This window comes from Tetrao urogallus (genome assembly GCF_951394365.1).
Source record: "Tetrao urogallus genome assembly, chromosome: 5".
Classification (NCBI taxonomy): domain Eukaryota; kingdom Metazoa; phylum Chordata; class Aves; order Galliformes; family Phasianidae; genus Tetrao; species Tetrao urogallus.
In genome coordinates, this window is record NC_136818.1 from 4,894,433 (window position 1) to 4,915,816 (window position 21,384).

General features: G+C 51.1%; 2 protein-coding genes across 8 annotated transcripts in view; one reads left to right on the plus strand and one right to left on the minus strand.

The window, feature by feature from the left end:
* The window catches only part of SSBP3 (single stranded DNA binding protein 3), a gene marked incomplete at both ends in the record, with an annotated part of 49,276 nt that extends 37,570 nt beyond the window's left edge, over window positions 1-11,706 (plus strand). For 2 of the 7 annotated variants that reach the window (XM_079536168.1, XM_079536169.1), the window contains 12 exons: window positions 3,342-3,401; window positions 5,278-5,344; window positions 5,445-5,521; window positions 8,724-8,788; window positions 8,924-8,972; window positions 9,118-9,153; window positions 9,369-9,423; window positions 9,958-10,028; window positions 10,595-10,673; window positions 10,798-10,826; window positions 10,936-11,037; window positions 11,677-11,706. In XM_079536168.1, coding sequence (XP_079392294.1) covers window positions 3,342-3,401; window positions 5,278-5,344; window positions 5,445-5,521; window positions 8,724-8,788; window positions 8,924-8,972; window positions 9,118-9,153; window positions 9,369-9,423; window positions 9,958-10,028; window positions 10,595-10,673; window positions 10,798-10,826; window positions 10,936-11,037; window positions 11,677-11,706 — 720 coding nt within the window. Of the gene's footprint in view, window positions 1-2,562; window positions 2,644-3,341; window positions 3,402-5,277; window positions 5,345-5,444; window positions 5,522-8,699; window positions 8,789-8,923; window positions 8,973-9,117; window positions 9,154-9,368; window positions 9,424-9,957; window positions 10,029-10,594; window positions 10,674-10,797; window positions 10,827-10,935; window positions 11,038-11,676 lie in introns of all 7 variants that reach the window. The other 5 variants (XM_079536165.1, XM_079536167.1, XM_079536166.1 and 2 more) reach the window with 5 other exon arrangements.
* A 5,144-nt stretch (window positions 11,707-16,850) lies between these two features.
* Window positions 16,851-21,272, minus strand: MRPL37 (mitochondrial ribosomal protein L37; the record flags this gene model as incomplete). The annotated part of the gene is made up of 7 exons (XM_079536604.1): window positions 16,851-16,928; window positions 17,541-17,744; window positions 18,282-18,439; window positions 18,673-18,858; window positions 19,360-19,475; window positions 19,936-20,119; window positions 20,891-21,272. The coding sequence occupies 7 exons, from the start codon at window positions 21,270-21,272 to the stop codon at window positions 16,851-16,853; spliced, it is 1,308 nt and encodes a 435-aa protein (XP_079392730.1).
* Window positions 21,273-21,384: the final 112 nt, after the last annotated feature.

The window sequence follows — 21,384 nt, forward strand, 5'->3', positions numbered from 1 at the left end:
TTTTGATATTTTCTGACGTTGAAACCGGCAAGTCAGAGGCAGATACATTTAAATGCAAGATGCCTTCTTCTTGCTAACTCCAAATTGTTGGTATCTTGTTGCGCTGGTGCTTTGCCTTCTTATACCATTCTTCATTGTTCTGCCACCCCCAGAGGTACTTGAGAATGTTTTTAAATATAAAAACTCCACCATTAGCTGAAAGTATGTAGCCCATAAAACATGATCCATTTGTGGTGAATTACGCTCGGAACATAAATTGACACATGCCGAACTATGATCGCTAGTGCAATCTTCCATGTTTAATATTTTACAAGAAGTTTGAGAAGTTGAGCTTGTGAAAGACGGAGTGGAAATAATTGGATCGTTTGGAAACTCCTGTGGTAAAGCAGCAGCCCTCTGTCATCTGCTAGTCCAGATTTGTCTGTAAGGTCCCTGCAGTAAACGGGGGGAAGAAAATGAAGCAGAGAGGAGGTCAGTGGGCGGGCTGGAACACCTAGCACTGTCGGAAACAATTTCTTCTTACACTGGTTTAAGTGTTGGGTTGGTTGTGGGGTTTTTGAGCAGTGTGGAAGAGTCCCGTCCCACACGGCCATCCAAGCCCTGTCGGTGAGGCCTGCAGAGGCTATAGGAGCACTGCTTAATGACTGCTAAATACGTGCTTCAAGGAAACGAAGGAGTTGTTGTGTTGATTGGAGCCCACATGTCATATCTGCAAAACATTCGTCTCCAGCACTGCGCTCCATCAGGATCGTGTCTGTTTGTAGGGAGGGAAGCGCACTGGGGAAAGGCAGCCATCGGCAGGTTTAGGGGCAGGCCTGGGCCCCGGGACATCTGCAGATGTTTATGGAGATAACTGCATCCAGAGCCCTGCGTTTCTGACTGAGGAGTGCTGGGCCCAGCCGCAGGCGGGGGCCTCGCCGGGCCTGGGGCAGGAAGGATCCGGCGCTTCAGATGTGCTGCTCACTTCAGCACGATGCTCGATGCTTGGAGGGAGCAAATCCACCTCTCCGTCCTCCCCCACCCAGAGGGAATCAGTTGTGAAGTGCCCTAACCCACTTCGACCAGCGGCGGTCCCATGCCGGGCCTCCATTCCCCCTCCGAGAGGGGAAGGGAGAGCGGCACAAAATGGCCGCAGGCCTTCGGCCTCACTCCACCACCCCACGCTGTGCCCCGCTGGGGCAGGAGCATCCCAGCAGCAGTGCCCCGAGTGCTGGCTGCCCTGTGGCTCCGAGTGCCAGCCCGCAGAGCCATTGGTGCCAACAGCATGGCTTCATTTCTACAGCCACCAGAGTCCTGTCGCAGCGTTTGGCTGCATGTCCCCACATCACAGTCTGCAAAAAAAAAAAAAAAAGTAAAAAAGCCCTCTTACTTTATTTACATTGCACTCAAGTTTCCACGGTACAAAAGATTTGCAGGTGCAAATGTGTCCTGCCTTCATTAACTTCCCCTCCCTTTTTAATTTATGTGATTTCAATTTTCCTTCCCTGTACTGTTAATTAGGGGACCCTCTAATCAGTACCATTATCACAGTGGTATTCATGTTTAGGAAAGCTGCTAAACAAATGCTTGCAAAATTGCTAAATGGCTAATTAATGTCTGTTAATTAAGAAAATTGCTCATGGTAACAAACCATGCCATTGCTGGCAGCAGCTAGAAGGCGAACACTTGTTGAAATTAGTAACAAGGCAGGTAGAGAACATCTGCTTTGTGCCTTTCCTGGAGTGTGCAGTCGCTTCGCATAACGCACTTACCGAGCTTACTTGCTTTCTGTACCAATTACACGTCCTTTGACCCAAAAATACCTTTTTTTTTGCCCTGTGTTAACATGCACCGATACGTCCTTGCACCAAACTCACTGTTCCTTCAAGCAAACTTTCATTTTGTGCTTTAAAGGGAAATATTTAAAAAAAAAAAAGTGGGCGTTCAACCCCAAAATGTCAGCAACTGCTGCATTGCAGTGCTCAAAACCTACAGCAACTAATCTTTCCTTTTTTCTTTAGACGTCCTTAGTAGCACTTTACCCGACCACGCAGCGGACCCTGGGGTGGCAAACCCTGGGAGGTATTTCCAGCCTTCAGGATGTGGGAGGAGAGAGGAGAACATGATTTTTTTGTTGTTGTTTTGGGGTGGTTTTTTTGGTGGTTTTTTTTTTTGTATTTTCCCCCCAACCTCTCTGACCCCCTCTCCTGCATATTTTTCTTCCTCGTTGCACGCCCTCGCCAAGTGTCTCCCTGTGTGTTTATCATTGCAGACGTGGTTGAACTACTGGACCGTTTACTGTAATGTGGCTGCTGTACTTTGACAGATGTTCTGAATTTTTTTATTTTTGTAATTTTTTTTTTTTTGCATCTATCATTATTCGTTGTTCAGTTACAAAATGAATAGAAACTCAACTAAAAGGAGAGAAAAAAAAAAATAAAGCATTAAAAACAATTGGCAAACTGCCTTCCCGACAACAACAACAAAAAAAAACCAAAACAGCTCCACCCGTGAATCCTTTTTAGCTCTTTCTGCGCTTTCATGTGCTAATCTATAACCTCCTTCTACTGTCTGACCTCACAGGGACCGCCTGGTTCACAGCCCTCGCCACACGCACAGCCTCCACCCCACAACCCTAACAGCATGATGGGACCCCACAGTCAGGTAACGGCACTAGTGATGGGTAGGGCTGTGAATCGGGACGCGCTCTGCGAGCGCGCTGGGAGCGGGAGCCCGCTGCCCCCAGCTCTGCCATGGGGCGCTGCTTTCTCCCCAGTGCTTGGTTGTTTTTGCTGGGTGTGCAGGTGACGGCGGACTGAGAACTCACTCGTGGGTATCAGAGTGGTTTACCTCCCCCAGGCAGCCTGAGGAATGGAGCTGGATGTGGGTTTTTAAGCTTCTGTTGGTAGCAGCAGTTGTAAAAGAGCACCTGAAGTCTTCTTTTTTTCCACACTTAGCGTTGGGGAATTTTTTGTGTGTGTGCGTGTCTGTATGTGCATATTTCCCACTTTTATACATATAGAAATACATACATATATTTAAGCTCAGTATCTAACACTCAGGGTTACCCGTGCACTAATTGTAACAGCCTCACATAGTACAGCCGAAGTATGTCAAACACTCTCAAACAATAAACCTACAGAAAACCTTAAATAAAAACGGACTCCGGACACTTTTTTCTTTTTTTTCTTTTCTTTTTTTTTTTCTCTTTTTTTTTTTTTTTTTTTTTTTTTCCTTTTTCAACTCAACTTTTTGAAAGAAGGATTTCTCCAGAACAAAGTCTATAAGGTCTAACCGGCGTGTGTGGGGCACGAGCTGTCCCCCTGTCGCACGATGCTGACCTGCTTTCTGTGTCATTGCAGCCTTTCATGTCACCGCGCTATGCAGGAGGTCCCCGGCCCCCCATCCGGATGGGAAACCAGGTACTGCTCCCCGACCCTGGGCGGATTTTCCCTGCGATCCCTGCAAATTAAAGCAATGGAGATAATCCCAGCTGCTGTGGGGTCAGGCGGGGCAGGTCGCTCCTGAATTTTGGGGTTGGGTTTATCCTCTTATCTCGGCTTAACCGGCGGCCGTTTGCTGCTGTCCTTGCCAGCTCCCACTCCACGCGCTGCCAAAACGTGTGGCATCGCCTTGAGGCATTGACATCAGGTCTGTGTGGCAGTAACCTAATCACGGGTTGCTTTTCATTAAAGAGAAATTAAAGGAAGCATGCAATTCCTCGGAGTAGCAAAATAACCTCGGAAAAATTATCTTGGGAGCTTGCTTTTGTTAACACTTCTTACAAGTAACGTTGTTCTAATATAGCTCTTCTTATTAGGAAAAGCACAGTTTGGAACCATAGAATCATTAAGGCTGGAAAAGATCACCAAGCCCAACCCCGACCCACCCCGCCATGCCCGCTGACTGCCCCTCAGTGCCACATCCCTGCGGTTCTGGAACGCCTCCAGGGACCGTGACCCCCCCCCACCTGCCTGGGCAGCTGTGCCAGTGCCTCCTTCTGAGGAGGTTTTTCCTAATATCCAGTTTTACAATTCCTGGCAGAAGAGCAGCTAGCAAATAGGATGTTGCACCTTTCTTAATGCTGTTGGTTGCTGGATTGGAGGCTTTAGCCACTGGGTCTTCCAGAACACCTCGAGACCAGGCAGGATGGGGGGTGGCAGCGATGCGGACAGACGGACGGCACGGTGCAGCATGTGGCTCTGTGGGTTTTGGTGGAGGCGTTGGGGGAGGCGGAGCTGCTGCTGTTCCCAGCGCTTGTTTTGTTAGGTCCTACCCAAACTGCCACCTAGCAGGGCTGAGACCAACCAGTTGTGGTTTCACGCCACCATGCACTGCACAGATGAGTCCCCTGTGCTGGCAAAGCAGGGACCACAGAGGGTTTGTGCAGCAGTGGGGTTCAGGTCTTCCACATCTCTTAACCTTTGATTTTGACTGTGAGGTTAATTAAAGAGATTTTTTTTTTCCCCAAACACCGTGTCTAAAATGCAGCTTTGTGCATACCCAGAGCTTGGTGTTGTCACGGTCACATCCAGTGGGACAAGAATAAAAGGAAGGCAGGCAAGTCAGAGAGCAGAAGTCTAAATATTCACAGCCACGACAGCTCTTGTTTGTCTTCCTCCTGCCACTATCTTCCAAGATGTAAAATATTGGGAACGAAAGTCAGCCTGGCTGCTGGGTTGGATGGGGCCTGTGTCTGCATGAGGGGGACCAGTTTCACGGTGGTATTCAAATAAAAGGCAGCTCTACTGCAGAAAGGCTTGCAGTTTGCTTCCCCAAGGCAGATAGTATCTGTGCTTTCTCCCCCTTTATCTGCGCAGAGCAGTGTGGGGAAGGCAGCCTTTGAACTTTAAATAGCCTGTGCTCAGGGGAGGGGGAGCAAGCGCATCTGAAAACGTGGGAGTGGGCCCCATGCATGCAGGGATGAACCCAAATGCAGCCTCTTGTAAGCAAATAAATCACTGCAGGCAGCGTGATTTGGCTGTGCTGCTGGGCTGCCATCATGGCCTGCCAGGATACCTCTGCCCTGCACAGCGTGGGGCTCCTGAAATACTGGTGTCTGAGTCAGGTTCTAGGGTGTATTGGCAAAGGGAAAGAGGAACAGTGCCAGGAGTTGTAGGGATGTGGCATCCAGTGCAATGCAAGGTGGGATGCATCTCTACAAGACAGGAGGGTTTTGGGTCCTGAGCAACCCCTTTCCCCTTGGGAACCGGAGTCTCCTTGGCTCAGATCCCCACACCTAGGCTGCACTTTGGCCATGTGCTGATTTGTGTAATCTCCCCCGCCTTGTTTTCCCAGCCTCCGGGGGCCGTTCCTGGTACACAGCCATTGCTGCCCAATTCGATGGATCCCACGCGACAGCAAGGTAAACCTTAAAAATTGTGGTGGTTTGGACATTTCCCTCGCCTCGTTAGCTGTTGCTTTGGGGTTCCATCCCACCTAATGTGCCTCTTTCCTCCCGGCAGGGCACCCAAACATGGGCGGACCCATGCAAAGGATGAATCCTCCGCGAGGGATGGGCCCCATGGGTCCCGGTCCGCAGGTAACCCAGCAGCACCAAAGAGCATCCACAGCTCTGCCAACACCAACCACTATCTCCACAACCCCCAGGGGCAGGAAAGGCTGGGAGATTTCCCCTCCTGTCCCCCATTAGTGTTAATGCGTTTTACATTAGTCTTGCATCTGGAAATCCCTCCTTTTAACGGTAGCGAGGTCTTCAGGGCTGCATGTCCTCATTAAGGGTATTGCAGCCCCCCTTGCCCTTCAGCTGAAGGGGGATGCCACTTAGCACCGAGCCGTAGCGGTGTTTGAGTGCATTATGCAGCAGGCCTGGGAAACAGTTATGACCCTAACAGCAGGAAAGGGGAAGGATGCCTACATTAAAAATAAATAAATTAAAAAAAAAAAAAAACAAATGGAAAGATACCTTTAGTGAGGGAATAACTGTTCCCTTTGCTTGTTTCTCCCCCCCGTGCCCTGATCTGCAGAGCGTTTGAGCTCCTTCTTATTTCAGTCATTTCTTAATCAGGTTGGGGTTTTTTTGGAGGGGCAAAGCGAAAGGTTGTGCAGAGGGACTCAGTCAGGAGGAAGGTGTGCTTGGCGGGGCTGATTTCACCTGCAGCTCGGCCACCTGCACGCCAAGGTCCTCATCCTCACTGCCCTCTGTGCTTCAGAGAAGTTGGGTCACCTATTTTTTGGCTTTTTCAAGTGTGTTTCAGAAGCTCCAGACCTTTCACAGGCATTTCAGTACTCCCAAACCTTGAACTCTCGGGACTCCTGAGAGTCCCAGCCGGTGCTGGTTGTCCCCCTGATTTTTCACGTGTGCTCCCAACTGTGCAAACACAACGCAGCTCCCTCTGCTCTCACTTTACCCAACCGCAGCTCAGAAGGATGCTCAAACTAAATCAAAGTTCTTTCTTAGGCTGCAGTAATACCAAATCCTGCTCAGCTACTCCAGAAAGGGGAGGTGGGGTGGGGACAGCCAGCCCAAGGAGGAACAAACTCTTAAATTAAGCAGATCTGGGTTAATATATTCTGCCTTTCTGTTGATTCATTTTCTGAAGTGGATTTGCATGCTGCTCTGTTGACTCACTTCTGTTTGTTCCTTCTAAGAGACTTCAAAAACACATTACCATATTTTGGTTGTAGGTTTATCCTCTCTGCATTGTCGCCTACGTTGGGTTTTTAGCGCGAGGCTCAGAGTCTGTCAGGAGACAAACGTGTGTGTTGGAGTTTTGTTTTGTTTTTCCCCTCGAGACTGTCGAGCGAAAGCGAGTGCAGCGTCAAGGGAGTTGTGTCATTGCCTACCACGAGGAAGGGAGGAGTGCCCGAATCCATGGCTCTGCATCCATTCTAGGGCAGGGGGAGGACACCCCCAAGCAATATTGCCCGTGCTGTGTTAGCACTGCCGTGGCTGAGGATGCAGGACCTGCTGCTGCACCTGCAGTGCTCCTTTTGTGAGGGATTGCAAAAAAGTTTTGTAAATGGCATTTGCCAGCACGGCCAGCGCCAAGGAAAGCATTGAGCTGCTCGCTTCCCACTTGCTGAGATTGCTGCAAAGCCTGGCAGCGCTGCGTGGGCTGGCGGCAGGTCTGGGAGCCGGGAGGAGCTGTGAAATTCTCAGAGCTTTATTTTTTACTCTGCCGCTCCCTGTGTACGTACATGAGGGAGAGCTTTGCAGAAGCGTGCCCTTCCCTTTTGTGAAGATCAACAGTTGCCTTCCTGACCTGGCGCTCCTTCCCAAAGCTGGGAGCAGCCATCAAAAATACTGACCCAAGATCAGAGCCCTTAGCTCCCCACTTGCCCAGCACTTCTCCTTGTTCTTGTTAAAGCATTGCACCAGAGCCTTCCTAAACATGGCTTAAAATTTACTCCAAATGCCCAGAGAGCACCCAGCCGTGACATCCCAGCGTCCTGACAACTGCTAATTACTGACCAACTCTGAATCACCTCTTACAACCCAGCTCTACTGCTTTTCCCCTCAAGGATCCACACTTCTAACTCTGCATCACATAACTCAGTGCTTCTGTTAAAGTCTCTGCAGCTCTCTGGCTCAGTCAGTGCTTGCCCGGCACGCAGGTCGCTCAGCACAGCTGCGTTCCTCCCCACCCTCCTCCAGCATCTTTCAGATGGCTCCCTTTGCCTCCCTTTCAGCTCCAATTAAATGCACTGAGGTTTTTTTGTTTTTTTTTTTTTTTAACTAGAGGTTTGATACTGCAATTCAGTGCAAATGGCTGGAATTTGGATCAATTACGGCCTTGCTTGTAATTTGTTTGGGGAAACCCTTGTCTGCTTCCTCCAAACAAACTTCCTAGATGCTCACAACAAAGCAGTGCATAAATCCAGGAAGTATGAACTTAAAATTTAGCTGTGAGTGCTTGGGGAGCTGTGCCCCTCTCCTGCTCTAAATAGCAGAAATGCTGCCAGAACTGATGCATCATGGCATGGTTGACCTGATGGGAGATGCACTGAGATTCATGGGTGTCAGTGGAGCTCTGGGGCTGCGGGCAGCCTGCTCCTAGGGGACACTGCGCCCCAGCAGCCAGCGGGCACTGCAGCTTCTGCCCACTATGATGCCTTCCTTCTCCTCCTCTTCCTCCTTTTCCTCTCCAGCTGCAGGCTGCAGGGCACAGGGACCACAGCATGCCATTTCCTCCCCTGCCTTGCTTAAGAAAGAAAAAAAAGACAAAAGCTACAAAGCGGCGTTTGGGAGCAGGCTTGCAGAGTGGGGGAAGGCAGCGGCTCTGCTCTTGCAGCGCGACCTAAATCAGGCTGTGCATCGCCCAGAGGGCAGCGAGCACAGCACAAATCCAGTGGAGCGCAGCATGCGGGGGATTCCTCCTCCTGCAGCACTCTGGGCTGGGCCTTGTGCTGGGGCTGTTGTAACGAGATGAAGGCTTGGGGGGGACCCCGAGGGTTGGGGCTTGGGGTGTCCTGTGGCTATGGGGTGCCGGTGTGGCCATGGGTGCTGAGCAGCTCCTGGGGGATTTTGGCAGAGCCACGTGGCTGCAGAAAAACAAACCCCATTGCTCTGCCCTGCCCTGCTGGGAGCAGACGGCTTTGCATTACTGTGGTTTTGTTTTTTAAGTTGTTATTTTTTACCGTCGTCACCTAATTATCTTCAGCGTTCTTTTTTGCAAACTAACCCTCTTGTTTTTTTGTTTGTTTGTGTCTTTTTTCCCTTCTCTTTCCCTCTCCGGTTTCCCCTCTCGTTATGGTAGACTGATCCTTGGTTATCGTTGCAGAACTATGGCAGCGGCATGAGACCTCCGCCCAACTCCTTAGGCCCTGGCATGCCTGGAATTAACATGTAAGCTCCCTCAGCCCACACTGGGCAAAAGTGTCCATGCACTTTCAGGACCCGGGGTGCTGCCCGGCTGCCCCGGGACGTGCAGAGTGATGGATAACAGCAGAACTTTATTTTTCTGTTTCATTTTGTCCTCAGGGGGCCGGGAGCTGGCAGACCATGGCCCAACCCCAGCAGTGCTAACTCTGTGAGTATGCTCTGTCCTTGTGTTTAAGGCACAACGGCTGCTTGGGGGGCGTCCCTAACATGGGACACACAGCCTAGGTGTCTGTGGGGCTTGGGGATGCTTTCCCCGGCCCTGGTTGCTAAAATCTGCTCTTCTTTCCATGTAGATCCCATACTCTTCTTCATCGCCTGGTACATATGTGGTGAGTCCTCCCAGCTCTGTGCAGGCACGGGTGAAAGTAGGGCCTGTGGGGTTGGCCTCGGGGCTGGGAGGGCATTGGGAAATGAGGGGCAGCGGGGATATTCCACAGCATTCCCCACACTCAGCGCTGCTGGGGTCCAACCAGATGGCTTTGGAGCTGCACTCTGGGCTGCGTCGGGGCAGCGGCGTGGCTCACCCAGCTCTGTCTCTCCGCAGGGTCCTCCTGGTGGCGGCGGCCCTCCAGGGACACCCATCATGCCCAGCCCCGCAGGTAGGAGCCCACACCGCTCCCCGGGGCCGGCCCTGCTCCCCCCGTGGGGCTTTGGGGGAAGCGCGGTGCCACAGCTGCAGGGGAGGAGCTGCGGCGCGGCTGCGGCTGCTCCTTCTCCTCCTGCATTTTGATGAGGAGCCCTGACCTACATTTCTGGCTGGGTCCTAACAAAACTCGCCGACCTCACAGCCAGGCCCCTTCCTCCCGGCCCCGTATTTTGGAATAATCCCATATGTGTTCATGGATTTGAGGTTTCGTGGTGTAGGGTGCGTGGCTGCGCGTTATCTCTCTGCACATCCCCCGACAAGCGAGCCCCGTGCTTCCCGGTTAGAAGTTGAATTATTTTTTCACAGTTGAATTTCTGTGATTAAAAACTTTGTGGATCTTCATTAAATACAAATTAGCCAGAAAATGGTGGTACTTAGAGGGAATTTTAGGTGATAAAATACAAAAGAATGAGTTCAAGTGGCATGAGTTTGTTTTAATTAAGAAATGAATTAATCACCAGACTTACTGGGCTTCACTGTTCCACAGATTCAACAAATTCAAGTGACAACATCTACACAATGATTAATCCAGTACCGCCCGCAGGCAGTCGATCGAATGTAAGTCTGCTTTCTAATAATTTACATATCAGATACCATAACAAATCATAATTAACTTCATCAGTTGAGAGTAAAGCAGTTTAATTGATTTCAGCCATTTGTTACAAAACAGAAATAAAACAAACCATCAAAAAGTGATTAACTCTTCGGCGACTTTGTTAATTTTTTATGCTCATCAAGAGGGCGGCGGTCCTGCTGCTCTGGTCAAGGCGGTGGCAAGCTGCTGGGTTTGGAGGGATTCAAGCATCAACTGCCTTAATTGCTTATATATATGGAGAGAGCCCTTGGTGCTGGTATGGCCTGGGTCTGGCCAGATGTTGTAGGGGGATGTGGAGGACCACAAGCCTGTGGTGTTGGCACAGTCTCTGGGTTTGGCCAAATGTTGTAGGTAGATGTGGATGAGTACAGCCCCCAGGAGTGTCCTGCAGCCTTCGGAGATGGACTCATCCAGATACAGTCAGGCTGGGAGATGGGGCCCCGGCGCCACCACGGCCTGGGTGTTGCCTTTTGGCTGACAGTGTTGCTACCTTTCGGCTGACGCGGTGTTGTTGCCTTCCCTTCCGCAGTTCCCGATGGGCCCTGGCTCCGACGGCCCCATGGGTGGCATGGGTGGCATGGAGCCCCATCACATGAATGGATCGTTAGGTGAGCGCCCGCCCCGCGCCTCAGAGAGCCCCCGTGGCTGTCCTGCTGAGTGGGGTTTGTGGAGGGGAGCGGGGCTGTGGCTGCATCTTCAGTAAGGCTTTTCTCGTTTGTCCCCACCCTGCAGGGTCAGGAGACATAGATGGACTTCCAAAAGTAAGTGAGCTGCTGGGTGGCTGTGGGACCTCCCTTCCCTGGGGATGTGAGCGGGGCGGGCCGGGGTGCACGGGGACCCACTGACTGCTTACCCTGTGCTCTCCTGCAGAATTCTCCAAACAACATAAGTGGCATTAGCAATCCCCCGGGCACTCCAAGAGACGACGGGGAGCTGGGAGGCAACTTTCTCCATTCCTTCCAAAACGACAATGTGAGTCTGGGGGTGAGGATGGGTGCCCTCCATCCTTTCTGCTCTCCGTTTAGCTGTTTACAAGCAGCTCTGAGACAGAAGGTGGAGAAGGAAGAGAGGCGTGGGGCAGACGTGGGTGGAAGCGAGCTTAGCTTCTCCCAGGGCAGAGAGACGTGGGGAATGGAGGTAAGGAGGCTGTGGGAGAGGCTCCCATGGGATGGCAGCCAGCTGGGACATGCAGCTCCACTCCCACCTTCTCCACTCCCCACTGCTGTCGGGAATCGCTGGGGTTCCTCCAGAGTTACAGGAGGTGAGGGTGAGACCTGCAGCCTGCTCGCAGTGCTGGGCATGGGCACAGGCGCCTCGCCTGCTTTTACTATATTAGCATTACATACATGCATACAGCTTAATTGTTTTATTTGTTCAATTGCTTCTTACCCCATACTGCTGTGGTTATTTCCTCTCTGGAAAGGCAACTTGCAGAGCAGATTATATCCTGATAAAGGAGTCTCCACCATCCTCTCTCCGTCTGATTTATTTGCTCCCATTCCGTTGCCTTACAGTTTCCATGAGCCCCAGCCTCACTCTTCTGTCTCCTCTCCACTTGGAGCAGCGCGGTGCTCGGGGCTGGCGCTCACCAAGGCTTTGTCTCTCTTGCAGTATTCCCCCAGCATGACGATGAGTGTGTGATTTCCCTCCCCCTCCTCCTCTCCAGGATCAAGAGAGTCAGCTGCCGTTCGGAGGATCTCAAAGAATTATGCAAGAAGAAGCTAGGTGTATGGGCAGGGAGACGCGTGGCGGGGCCAGCACCCCAGGTTTAGTTTCATGCAATAAAAAGGCTGAACTTTTTATTCCATAAAACATGAAGGACAAAACTTAAAATATTTCAAGACATGATGACAAGATCCTTCTTTGTGCAGAAGGGTTTATATATGTACATGACACTTCTTTTTGGAAACAAATGGAAGCCTCTAGCACCCAACTCCGATCTCTTTGCTTTGTTCTTTTAAATAAAGACAGAAACAGAACCCCGTTGTATGTTTGTGCCGTGCGACACCAGGAAGCTAGTCTAGATATGAAATCTCATGTTGTCTCTGTTGTAGTCATTTTTTAAATAAACTGGACAGTTTACAATGGTGGTTTTCGTTTGGAAGGCCTGATTGGTTTTTGTTGGTTTTTTTTTTTTTTGCTTCGGTTTTGTTGGTTGGTTGTTTTTTTTTTTCCTTTTTGTTTTGGGTTCTATTTGTGTTCATTCGCAGCACAACGCTTCCTCCTCCAGTAACAAGATGAAGAGACTCCACCACCTCGTGATAGAGGCGCTCACACGGGTGGCCCCCGTAGGATCACATCCTGGGTTCGCTGTGATCTCCCTCCCCGTGGCTGTGGCATGCACTGTGTTAGTCTGTCCCCCCCCCCGGAGTACGCCAAGAACTCTGTCCCTCCCTTCCTCGAGCTGGTTCGCCACCAACGCCGATTTGACTTGTTAAATCCACCGAAAGAAAGGAGAACCAAAGGGCTGCTCCGCCCTGGGACTTTGAAGCTGTGATCTCAGCCAACCTCGGCTCTTTTGGGGCTTTTTTTTTTTTTGCTTTGTCTTTTTTGCTTTGTTATTCCTTTAAAGATGTGCTCTTGTCGGGGTTTCACTTCTCTGTGAGCTGGAACTGGATGGAGATCTTTTCTAAGCAGTGACTGTTGTTGCGATGTATCCTTGCTACTCTGTACTCTGTCATAAGGACGCAGCAGGAAGGGGCCCCGCGCTGGGAGGGGTGGGGGGCCGCTCGGCACCCCCTGCACTGCTCTTCGTTTTTCTCAATCTCCATTTCTGCTCCGTGTATATCATACTCTGTAAAATATTATCTCCCTGGATTGACCCTTGTGCGGATTATTGAAAGCATTGTATCTTGTTTCAGTGTTTTTTCTTACCTTGTAGTCTGGTTCTAAAATACCGAGAGGGGAAAAAAAAAAAAAAGAAAAAAAAAAAAAAAGAAAAAAAAAAAAGTAATTATTATACATTGTAGTTTGTGTACGATATTTGTTGATAATGTTTTATTAAAGGGATGTCTTTTTTCCGCACCCCTTCATTGAAATGTTTTTGGGAACATTTGGCTTGTTTTTATTATTCTGACTGCGAGACATGAGATGACGACAGAACTTTTTTTAGTGTGTAATACGAATTTTTTTAAATGTTTGCCTTCTTTTTCCTAGGCATTCATTGTGTTTTCCCTGTAGGGGTAGGGAGGGGCGGGCGGGGGCACTCATCCTTACAGTCAGGTTACTGCTTTCAAGGTAACGCTAGGAACGACCGAATGAAGATCCGTTGCGTCGCAGATACGCCCGTGGGCTCCGCAAGGGGTCCGTTTTTCTTTCTTTTTTTCCGCTTTTCCATCTTTTTTTTTTTTTGTTTCTTTTTGTTCTGACGCGAGGAAATGAAAGGACCGGTTTTAATGTATTTTAAAAATGAATAGCTAAATTATTGTCTTCATTGGTATGGGATGGATTTTTTTGAATGAAACGGTTCTCTCCCCTCCCCCTCCCCCTCCCTCCCCCCCCCCCCCCCATGCTGTAATAAATATCAACATAAACATTTGAATCCAGTGCACAGCTGTTTGTTCATGGCGCGGGCTGTGGGTATGGCTGTGAGCTCTGCATGCAGGCTCTGACCCGGTGCAGTGCCAGGGCGCTGTGGGTTGGGGCTGCTGGAGGCCATCTTAGGCAGTGGTGAGGGTGACGTGTTGGCAGTGCCTGAGACAGGCTGCTTTTGTGCTGCTTTCCTGGATTTGTGGAGCATTTTGAAGCAAATTCAGCTTTTAGCCTGGGAAAGGCATAGAACGGTTGGGTTGGGAGGGATCCCAAAGCTCACCTCGCTCCGACCCCTGCTGCAGGCTGGCTGCAACACCAGGGCAGGTGCTGCAATGAAAGGCCACAAGGAGGTCTCCCCGCAGTTTTCTTTGGGCTGAACTGGCCCAGCTCCCGCAGCCTTTCATTGTAGGAGAGGTGCTCCAGCCCTCTGAGCATCTTCGTGGCCCTCCTCTGGGCCTCTCCAACAGCTCCCCATCTTTCTGAGCTGGGGGCCCGCAGCCTGGGCACAGCACTGCGGATGGGGCCCTGTGCTGCAGGCACTAAGGGTGCCGATGGGCGCCTGATAGCTCCTCATGGCAGAGCCAGGCGGGGGGCTGGGGGTGCACAGAAGCACTTTCTGGGGCTAGAAAGGCAGATTTCTGCACTCTGTCCCTCAAGGCGTAGGGACCCTCGTGCTCACCAGTTCTTGGATTGTTTCTTTCAACACAGCCCTCAGAGCTGCCAAGCTCCTTCCCCAGCAGCCTCCCAAGCCCGGCCCCAGGGATAATTGTCTCCCACGTCGGTGCTCATTAAATTAAAGGAGGAGGTGAGCGAGCAGGGGCTCCAGCCAGGTACAGAGTGTACTTGCTGGCTAACAGCCCCCGGATGTTGGGCCCATATTGGGTCTGAGCCAGGGGAAAGCAGTGCTGGAGAAACAGTCCTCATCTTCAGCAGCAGTGAGGGACTCGGCACACTTGCCCTGCGGCCTGAGCGCCCGCTGCAGTGAGTGGGAGCAGCCTGTGCAGCTCTCAGAGACAAGGGGATCCCAGGAACAGCTCAGCAGGCTCACGGTGCTGGCGGCTGCTCCTAATGCAGGGAGCAGGAGCTCTTCTTGCAGCTCTCCCTGGCGGCACAGCCAACATGTTCTCCCACGTTCTGCTTCCCGACTGCCGTTCATGAAATGTTAATGTCTGCTTCTCGGGCCGTGCTGAGGTAATGCCCTTTAGCTGCTGATGAGCTTTTATGACTTACTGATGCCCGCCCAGATGTGCCTCTGTGCCCCATTCCCAGCTCCAGCTCGACTCCAGCAGAGGAAAGGGTGGCTCCACTGGATTGCATGCAGTGCGCCCACAGGACACCTGCAGTAGGGTTCAGCCATGCCAGGAGCCCAGCTCTGCCCACCCCAACCTCCCTCTGGGACCTCAGAGCTCACCCAGGACATGGGGCTGCTGCACCCCCAGCAACATGAGCACGAACTGGGGCTGGCAGCTCACATGGCTTCTGAGTGACCAAAGCTGGTACCTGAAGCGACCTCATTTCCCCACTGAGTGTCCAGTGTTTCACTGCCGCCATCATTTTTAAAATTGCCTTTGTTCTGCCCTCCTCCATCCCTTCCCATGCTTTGTCTCTAACTACTGGTGCAGGCAGGACTCCAGCCTTCCTGAAGCTGCCTTTACTAGCAGTGATTTCTTTGTGGAGCGGTAAAAGCAGCTGAAGGGACTTTGGCTCTTTCCCGTGCAGACCACCTCCACAAGCTGCCCCACCTACCAGGAGCACTCGAGGTGTTTCATCTCCCTCTTCATGCCCCCTCTTTACCACAACCAACCTTTTAACAGCTTCCTCAGCAGAGCTGTTCTGCTCAGGAATGCGAGCGCTGAGTGCAGGGCTGGCTGCTCAGCAGGGCTGCCTCCCTGTGCCGGGCGATGACCCATGACAGGAGGGGTGAGCAATGTCACTTCCAGCTGTTCTGCAGGGCCCCCACCACATAGCAGAGAGCCAACGAGCCTGAAGAGACAGAACCACCACCTGGAACAGCCTCTGCAAAGCTCAACTATCAAAAGATGTTCCTAAATAGCCGGGTGCAAATTACAGATTTAAACAGATGAGCTGAATTGAGCAGCCCTTGGAACAGACGGAATTAACATAATTTAGATCAACGCAACACTTACTGGATTATTTCTCTTTCAAGCATTTTCTCCTAACCATTGAGAGATTTATTAATTTAACTCACAGAAGACACATCCGGATTCACTGAGCCCAACAGCTGATCTCAAGTTTGACGAGCAAGGATCTGTTTTCTGAAATCTGCAGAGTGGAGCTGTTTGATAGCCTGAGACTGGAGCACACAACGGAGGTGCTCATCCAGATGGTCAGACGAGATCACAAAGCACAGACCAGTCTCCGACACGAGAGACTGACGTGATACGAATTTCTTGGAAATGTATGTGCTCTTCCACTCCTTAACATAAGCCAGGCTGTCCTACTCCTTCCCATGTGCTGAAGGGCAACAGTGCAGAACTGGAAAACATTTTACATGTGGTCGAAGCTAATTTAACCTTCATCTTACAAAAAAAACACATACTTAATCCCCCCGTTTTAAGAGAACATGCTTCCTGCTCAGCTAGCACAGTGTGGCAGGAAGAAGTTCTTTGTGTTTCTAGCAGCCACTGCCAGTTACCAGGCACCAAAGTTTCATGCTACGCTCCACAGCGCTTTCCCAAAATGGATACTTCTCTTCATCAGTATTGGGAGGGGTAAAAGAACGGCAGTTCTGCAGGTTCAGCAAACCAGTCTCCCTGATTAAGTACTTTGGGAACTAAGAGCAGGGCAGCACAACACCCCAAAGCACCCAAGAGCAAAGCAAAGAAAAACCCACACAGAAGGAGAAGGGCATGACTCAGGCTCCCCTCTTCAAGCTCCTCGGGTACCTCCCATGTACACTGCACTCACAGGTACTCTGAAAATAGGTTAGTCTGTGCAAAAGCACACGGAGCACAGCAGCTGTGCAAAGGAACCGCGACGGGTTTATGTTCCTGCTAGGTAACCGTGGAAACATCCAGGAGGATGCACTTGATCACTCTGTAGCCTCACAGAGGTGAGCTCCTCAAATTGAACTTTCTTCAGGCACAATTTGGTTTAAAAAAAAATTTTACTTTCTGCAGCAATATAATTTATTTCTGAAAGTACATCAGTCCACCTTTCCTTCACTATGCGATGGTTCTGGCAAAGAGAAGCAGCAGGTACAGTTGGTGAAGGATTTTCATTTGAGCTGAATTTCACACAGTTCCATGCAGATACAGCGCCAGAAACTTCTTGAATGTTTCTGGCTGTAAGCCATATATTCCAGTGGGCTTCTGCAGAGAAAAGACACGGATGCTCAGTTTGCAGTGAAGTGATTAATGCAGACAAACAACAGCTTTAAACACTCTTGAATAAGGCTTCAAAGGCGGTGCCTTCCAAACTGTGCCCCCCCTGCCCTCCCCAGGTGGCTCTGTGTGGAGGTACTCCCACTGCCATCAATCTCAGGCGGCGGGAACGCTTTGTCCATCCACCTGAGACGCCCTCCCCGTGTAACTGGGGCTGACAGCACGGTGCTCTGTTTACTCTGCAGTGAAGCTGACAGTTGCATGGAAGCTCTTCCTTCGTCAGAGCACGAGTTGATTTCAAGCAAGCGTACTATGAGATGGTATATTACAGATGGGGATATCTTTATGTAGGAGTTCATATGAAGCTTGGCGTGCGGCTTGTATGCTATGCGGTACATCAGCAGTACAAATACTCCCTGGCAGTAACACCTGCTCCAGGCTCTCCTGTAAGAACGGCGCCAGTGCCAGCCTCAGTCCCCTCAGCTGCTTTAAAACCCGCAGCACAGCTCCGTGCCACCTCCCAGACCTCTGGCACAGGTGAAAGTGTTGCACAGCGAGGACCGCTCCCAGCCCAGGAGCGCTTTGCCCCCGCTCACTTACTGTAACGACTCTCTTCTTGACTTCTGGAACACACTGGGCACTTTCATACAGATTCTGATCGGAGTCAATCCAGACTAGATTCTTTATGCCATCGTTAGACACGAGGTCGGTTGTATTTAATTGGAACACCAAGAACTGGAAGAGCTGGCCATCTGTGCCAACGCTCTGCACCACTATTGGCTGCTCCAAAACCTGGGGATCATTCTAGGAAAGAAGGGAAGGAGAACGTTTAAAAAACCAGCTACCACAGAAATTGTACGTGTAGTTGCTGATTCCGCATATTCTACTTGGTTTAAAGCCAAGATTTTAATAAATGTATTGTTACATTGCCCAGAAAATTACTCTAGTCAAACAAGTTTTGAATGTAGATTTGGTATTTTAATTAAAATTCCTCCCTCAGCCAGCAGTGAGGTATCAATTTGCATACTGAGATGTGGGAAGGGTTAGAGTTTTACAGTTAAACCTTCTCCCTGGCTCCTACCTATTACCACCTCAGTGCATGTCACATCATGAACGTGCTCACTGCTGAGATGGTGCACTGGATCAGCAGATAGCAGCAGCCATACCTGAAGGTTAGACTAAGAGCTCTGGAGTGGGAAGCTGTGATACAGTATCCTCAGTGCAGCTTTGAAAACTATTCCAACATGCTACAGCAAGGGAATTCCACAACCCTTCCTGCTGGCTGTGGTGCTAGGGAAAGAACAAAGGCCCAGCAAGACAGCAGCAGTCTCCAATACATACCCCATACAGCACCTTCGCCTTTGCCAGCGCGTTGCCAAAAGCAAACATCAGCATTTTAGCACGGAGCTGTTCTGGTCTGAACCTGTTAGGACGATTGTTGGCCGATTCCAGGAAATACAGAGTGTGAGGATGAGAGTACGGATAACCATCTTTGAAACCTGAACGGCAGATAACCACATCAGAAATCGCTCACTAAGAGACTACAGAGCCAATGTTTTCTCCCTTATCTTCAGGATCTGTTAAAGCAATTTGCCTGGTTTTTTTTCTCCACAGTCCTACCACTGGAGTGCCTGCACTGCACACCCACTGCCCCACTCCCATCCTCCCCCTCCCCAGAGCCGTGAGGCAGAAAGGCAAGGACTGCTAGCAAATTGCCACCTCCAACACTTGCCTGTGTCATTGAGCTCTTGGTATACATTCACCTCCTGAAGGTCAATTGTAGGAGAGATGGGATAGAAGGTCTCCAGAACATGGTCTTTTGTGGCCAGTATCTCTTCCTTGGAGGCTATCGGCGGTATTGGGGTCATAGAGTTCATAAGTATTCCATTCAGGCCACGGATCTGAAGGAGAGTGGATTCTGGGAAGGGAAATCAGGCTGTATTCAAACATCACTAAAATAACATCAGGCAAAGGCTTACGTTTGCTTCCGGGCAACAGCACTCATGCAGCCCTTTGTTCTACAAGGCTCCTTCTGCCCCTCACCTCCAAACTGACGTTAAATAATAGCACAGCCGTAGGTTCTTTTCCTAAAGCAGCAATGTTGATTACTGGTGTTCGCTTGTTAACTAAGCGCATTTAGAAAGATCACTATGCAGATTTGGATGCCAAAAATAAGCAACCAGTTAAGACACTTGGTTCTCTTCTCCCACCACCTTGTTGGTATTGCCTAACACCTCAATAATCTCCTCAGGGCAAGGACCCTACCAACAATCAAGGCTGCCTATCCACACAGTGCTACTCAAGAACTGGTTCTAGAAATTGTTCTGGTCTTTCTAAGTCTAAAGCTTTTGAATGCCTTTGTTAGCCCTCTCACGATAAGGAAAAGAGCCAACTGCTTTCAAGCACAGCAGCAACCAACCTCTTTCCCACGTAGCTGCAATCCGGTAGTTTCGAGCCAGCATTCTTCTAGCCAGGGAAGGATACTTCATTGACATTGACCGGCATAAGTGTATCAAGTCTTCAAACAATACAGGGCTTTAGAGTTAGGGGGAAAAGAAATGGTCACATGAAGTAAATGTGCTGTGCTAATGGCAGGCAGACGCTTCTGGGATACGAAAGCTATAAAACATTATTGCTAACACAGATCTCAAATTAATACCCAGCAAACCATCCCTGTTCCAAGCTGGCAGAGGTAATGCTTAGCATTACTTATTTTAAAAACTGATGCTGTGCATCAGCTAAAACTCGATCTTAAGCAGAACACAGTCCTTGGCCTAAAAGAAGCTTCAATATGGAGTATGTGTAACGTTGTGTAACTACTGCCAACCTCCAGAACTGCATTGTTTTGCTCTGTTTACAAGGTGACAAAGGCTCTGACAGTTTTGCACCACGGCTCTCTCTAAGGCAGCTCTATGTGTGAGTTTTCCTTCTAGTGTTACACTCTCTGGTTCCCACTGATGAACAGCTTTACACCGAAACCTGAGTGAACACTTACCAATATTTTTCTCTTCTGGGAGCAACTTCTGTGGTCTCCCAGAGCCGTGCATGTGCAATTGCACGGTGCACAGCCTCTTCCTGCTCCTGGAGCTGGTATGCTGGGTTCTCGGCGATGCTGAGCACCGCTGCAGGCAAGCCTTGCACCAGCTTTGTCTTGGTGAGCCACTGCGCCTGCCGAACCCCTCGAAACAAAAGTAAAAACACACACAGGTGTGAATTTTCTTCAGGCTGGATATTAGGAAAAAAATCTTATCAGAACGAGTGGAGAGGAACTGGTACAGGCTGGGAAAGCTATGGAGTCACCATCCCAGAGGTGTTTAAGAAAAGGGCAGCTGTTGCACTTAGGGACGTGGTCAGTGGGAATGGTGCGGTGGATTTGGTGATCTTGGTGATCTTAATGATTCTATGAATTAAGCCACCAGGCAGGTTGGCAATGGGTGCGTGCAGTGCAGCAGGCTGACGAATGGAATCATTCATGGAATCATAAAATTGCTTGAGTTGGAAAGGACCCTTAAAGGCCATCTGGTCCCACTCCCTGCACTGAACTGGGGCACCCACAGCTCCACCAGATGCTGACAGCCCCATCCATCCTGACCTTGGGTGTCTCCAGAGATGGCGCATCTCTCTCATTTTAGTTTGAAACCATTTCCCCTCATCCCATCACAGCGGAACCCACTCAAGAGTCTGTCCCCTTCCTTCTCACAGCCCCCCTTGAAGCACTGACAGGCTGCCCTCGGGTCTCCCCGGAGCTCTCTCATCTCCAGGCAGCACACCCACAGCTCTCGGCCCATCACAGTGGTGTTGTTCCGGGGGCCATTTTGGTGGCCGCACTCCAACAGATCCGCGTCCCTTATCCGTGTCCCTCCTGCCCTAAGGGCCGCACCCCGGACGCAGCGCTCCAGACGCGCCGTCCCCGCATCGAGGCCGCCCCCGGGCTCCGCACAGCGCGGTACCTTCCAGCATGCGGACCCGCTGGTGGCAGATGAAGCAGCCGCGCTCCTTGCGCAGCGGCATGTCCTCGTAGCGCGGCCCTGGGCTGTGCCACGGGTCCCTCCAGCCGCGGTCCCAGGGCGGGAAGCGCGGCCGGGCCAGGCCGGGCACGAAGTACTGCCGGCCCGCGTACGTGATGCTGTCCAGCTCCACCTGCTCGCGCACCGGCCGCCGCTCCACCACCTGGGCCAGCTGGTCCGGCGGCGGCCCGCGGGTGGTCCAGGGCGTGCGGGGCAGCGGGCCGCGAGGACGGGGCGGCCCAGGGCGGGTGAGGATGCCGCGGCTGTGGGCCGCCGCCCGCCTCAGCACCGCAGGCCTCGCCGCCACGGCTCCCACCGCCGCCATCTTGCCGCGGGCCGGCGGGACGGCGGTAGGGGCGGGACCGCGGCGTGAGTGACGGCGAAGGTGGCCAATGGGAGAGCTCCGCGGGGAGGGACGGGCGATAAACGCGGCGGCG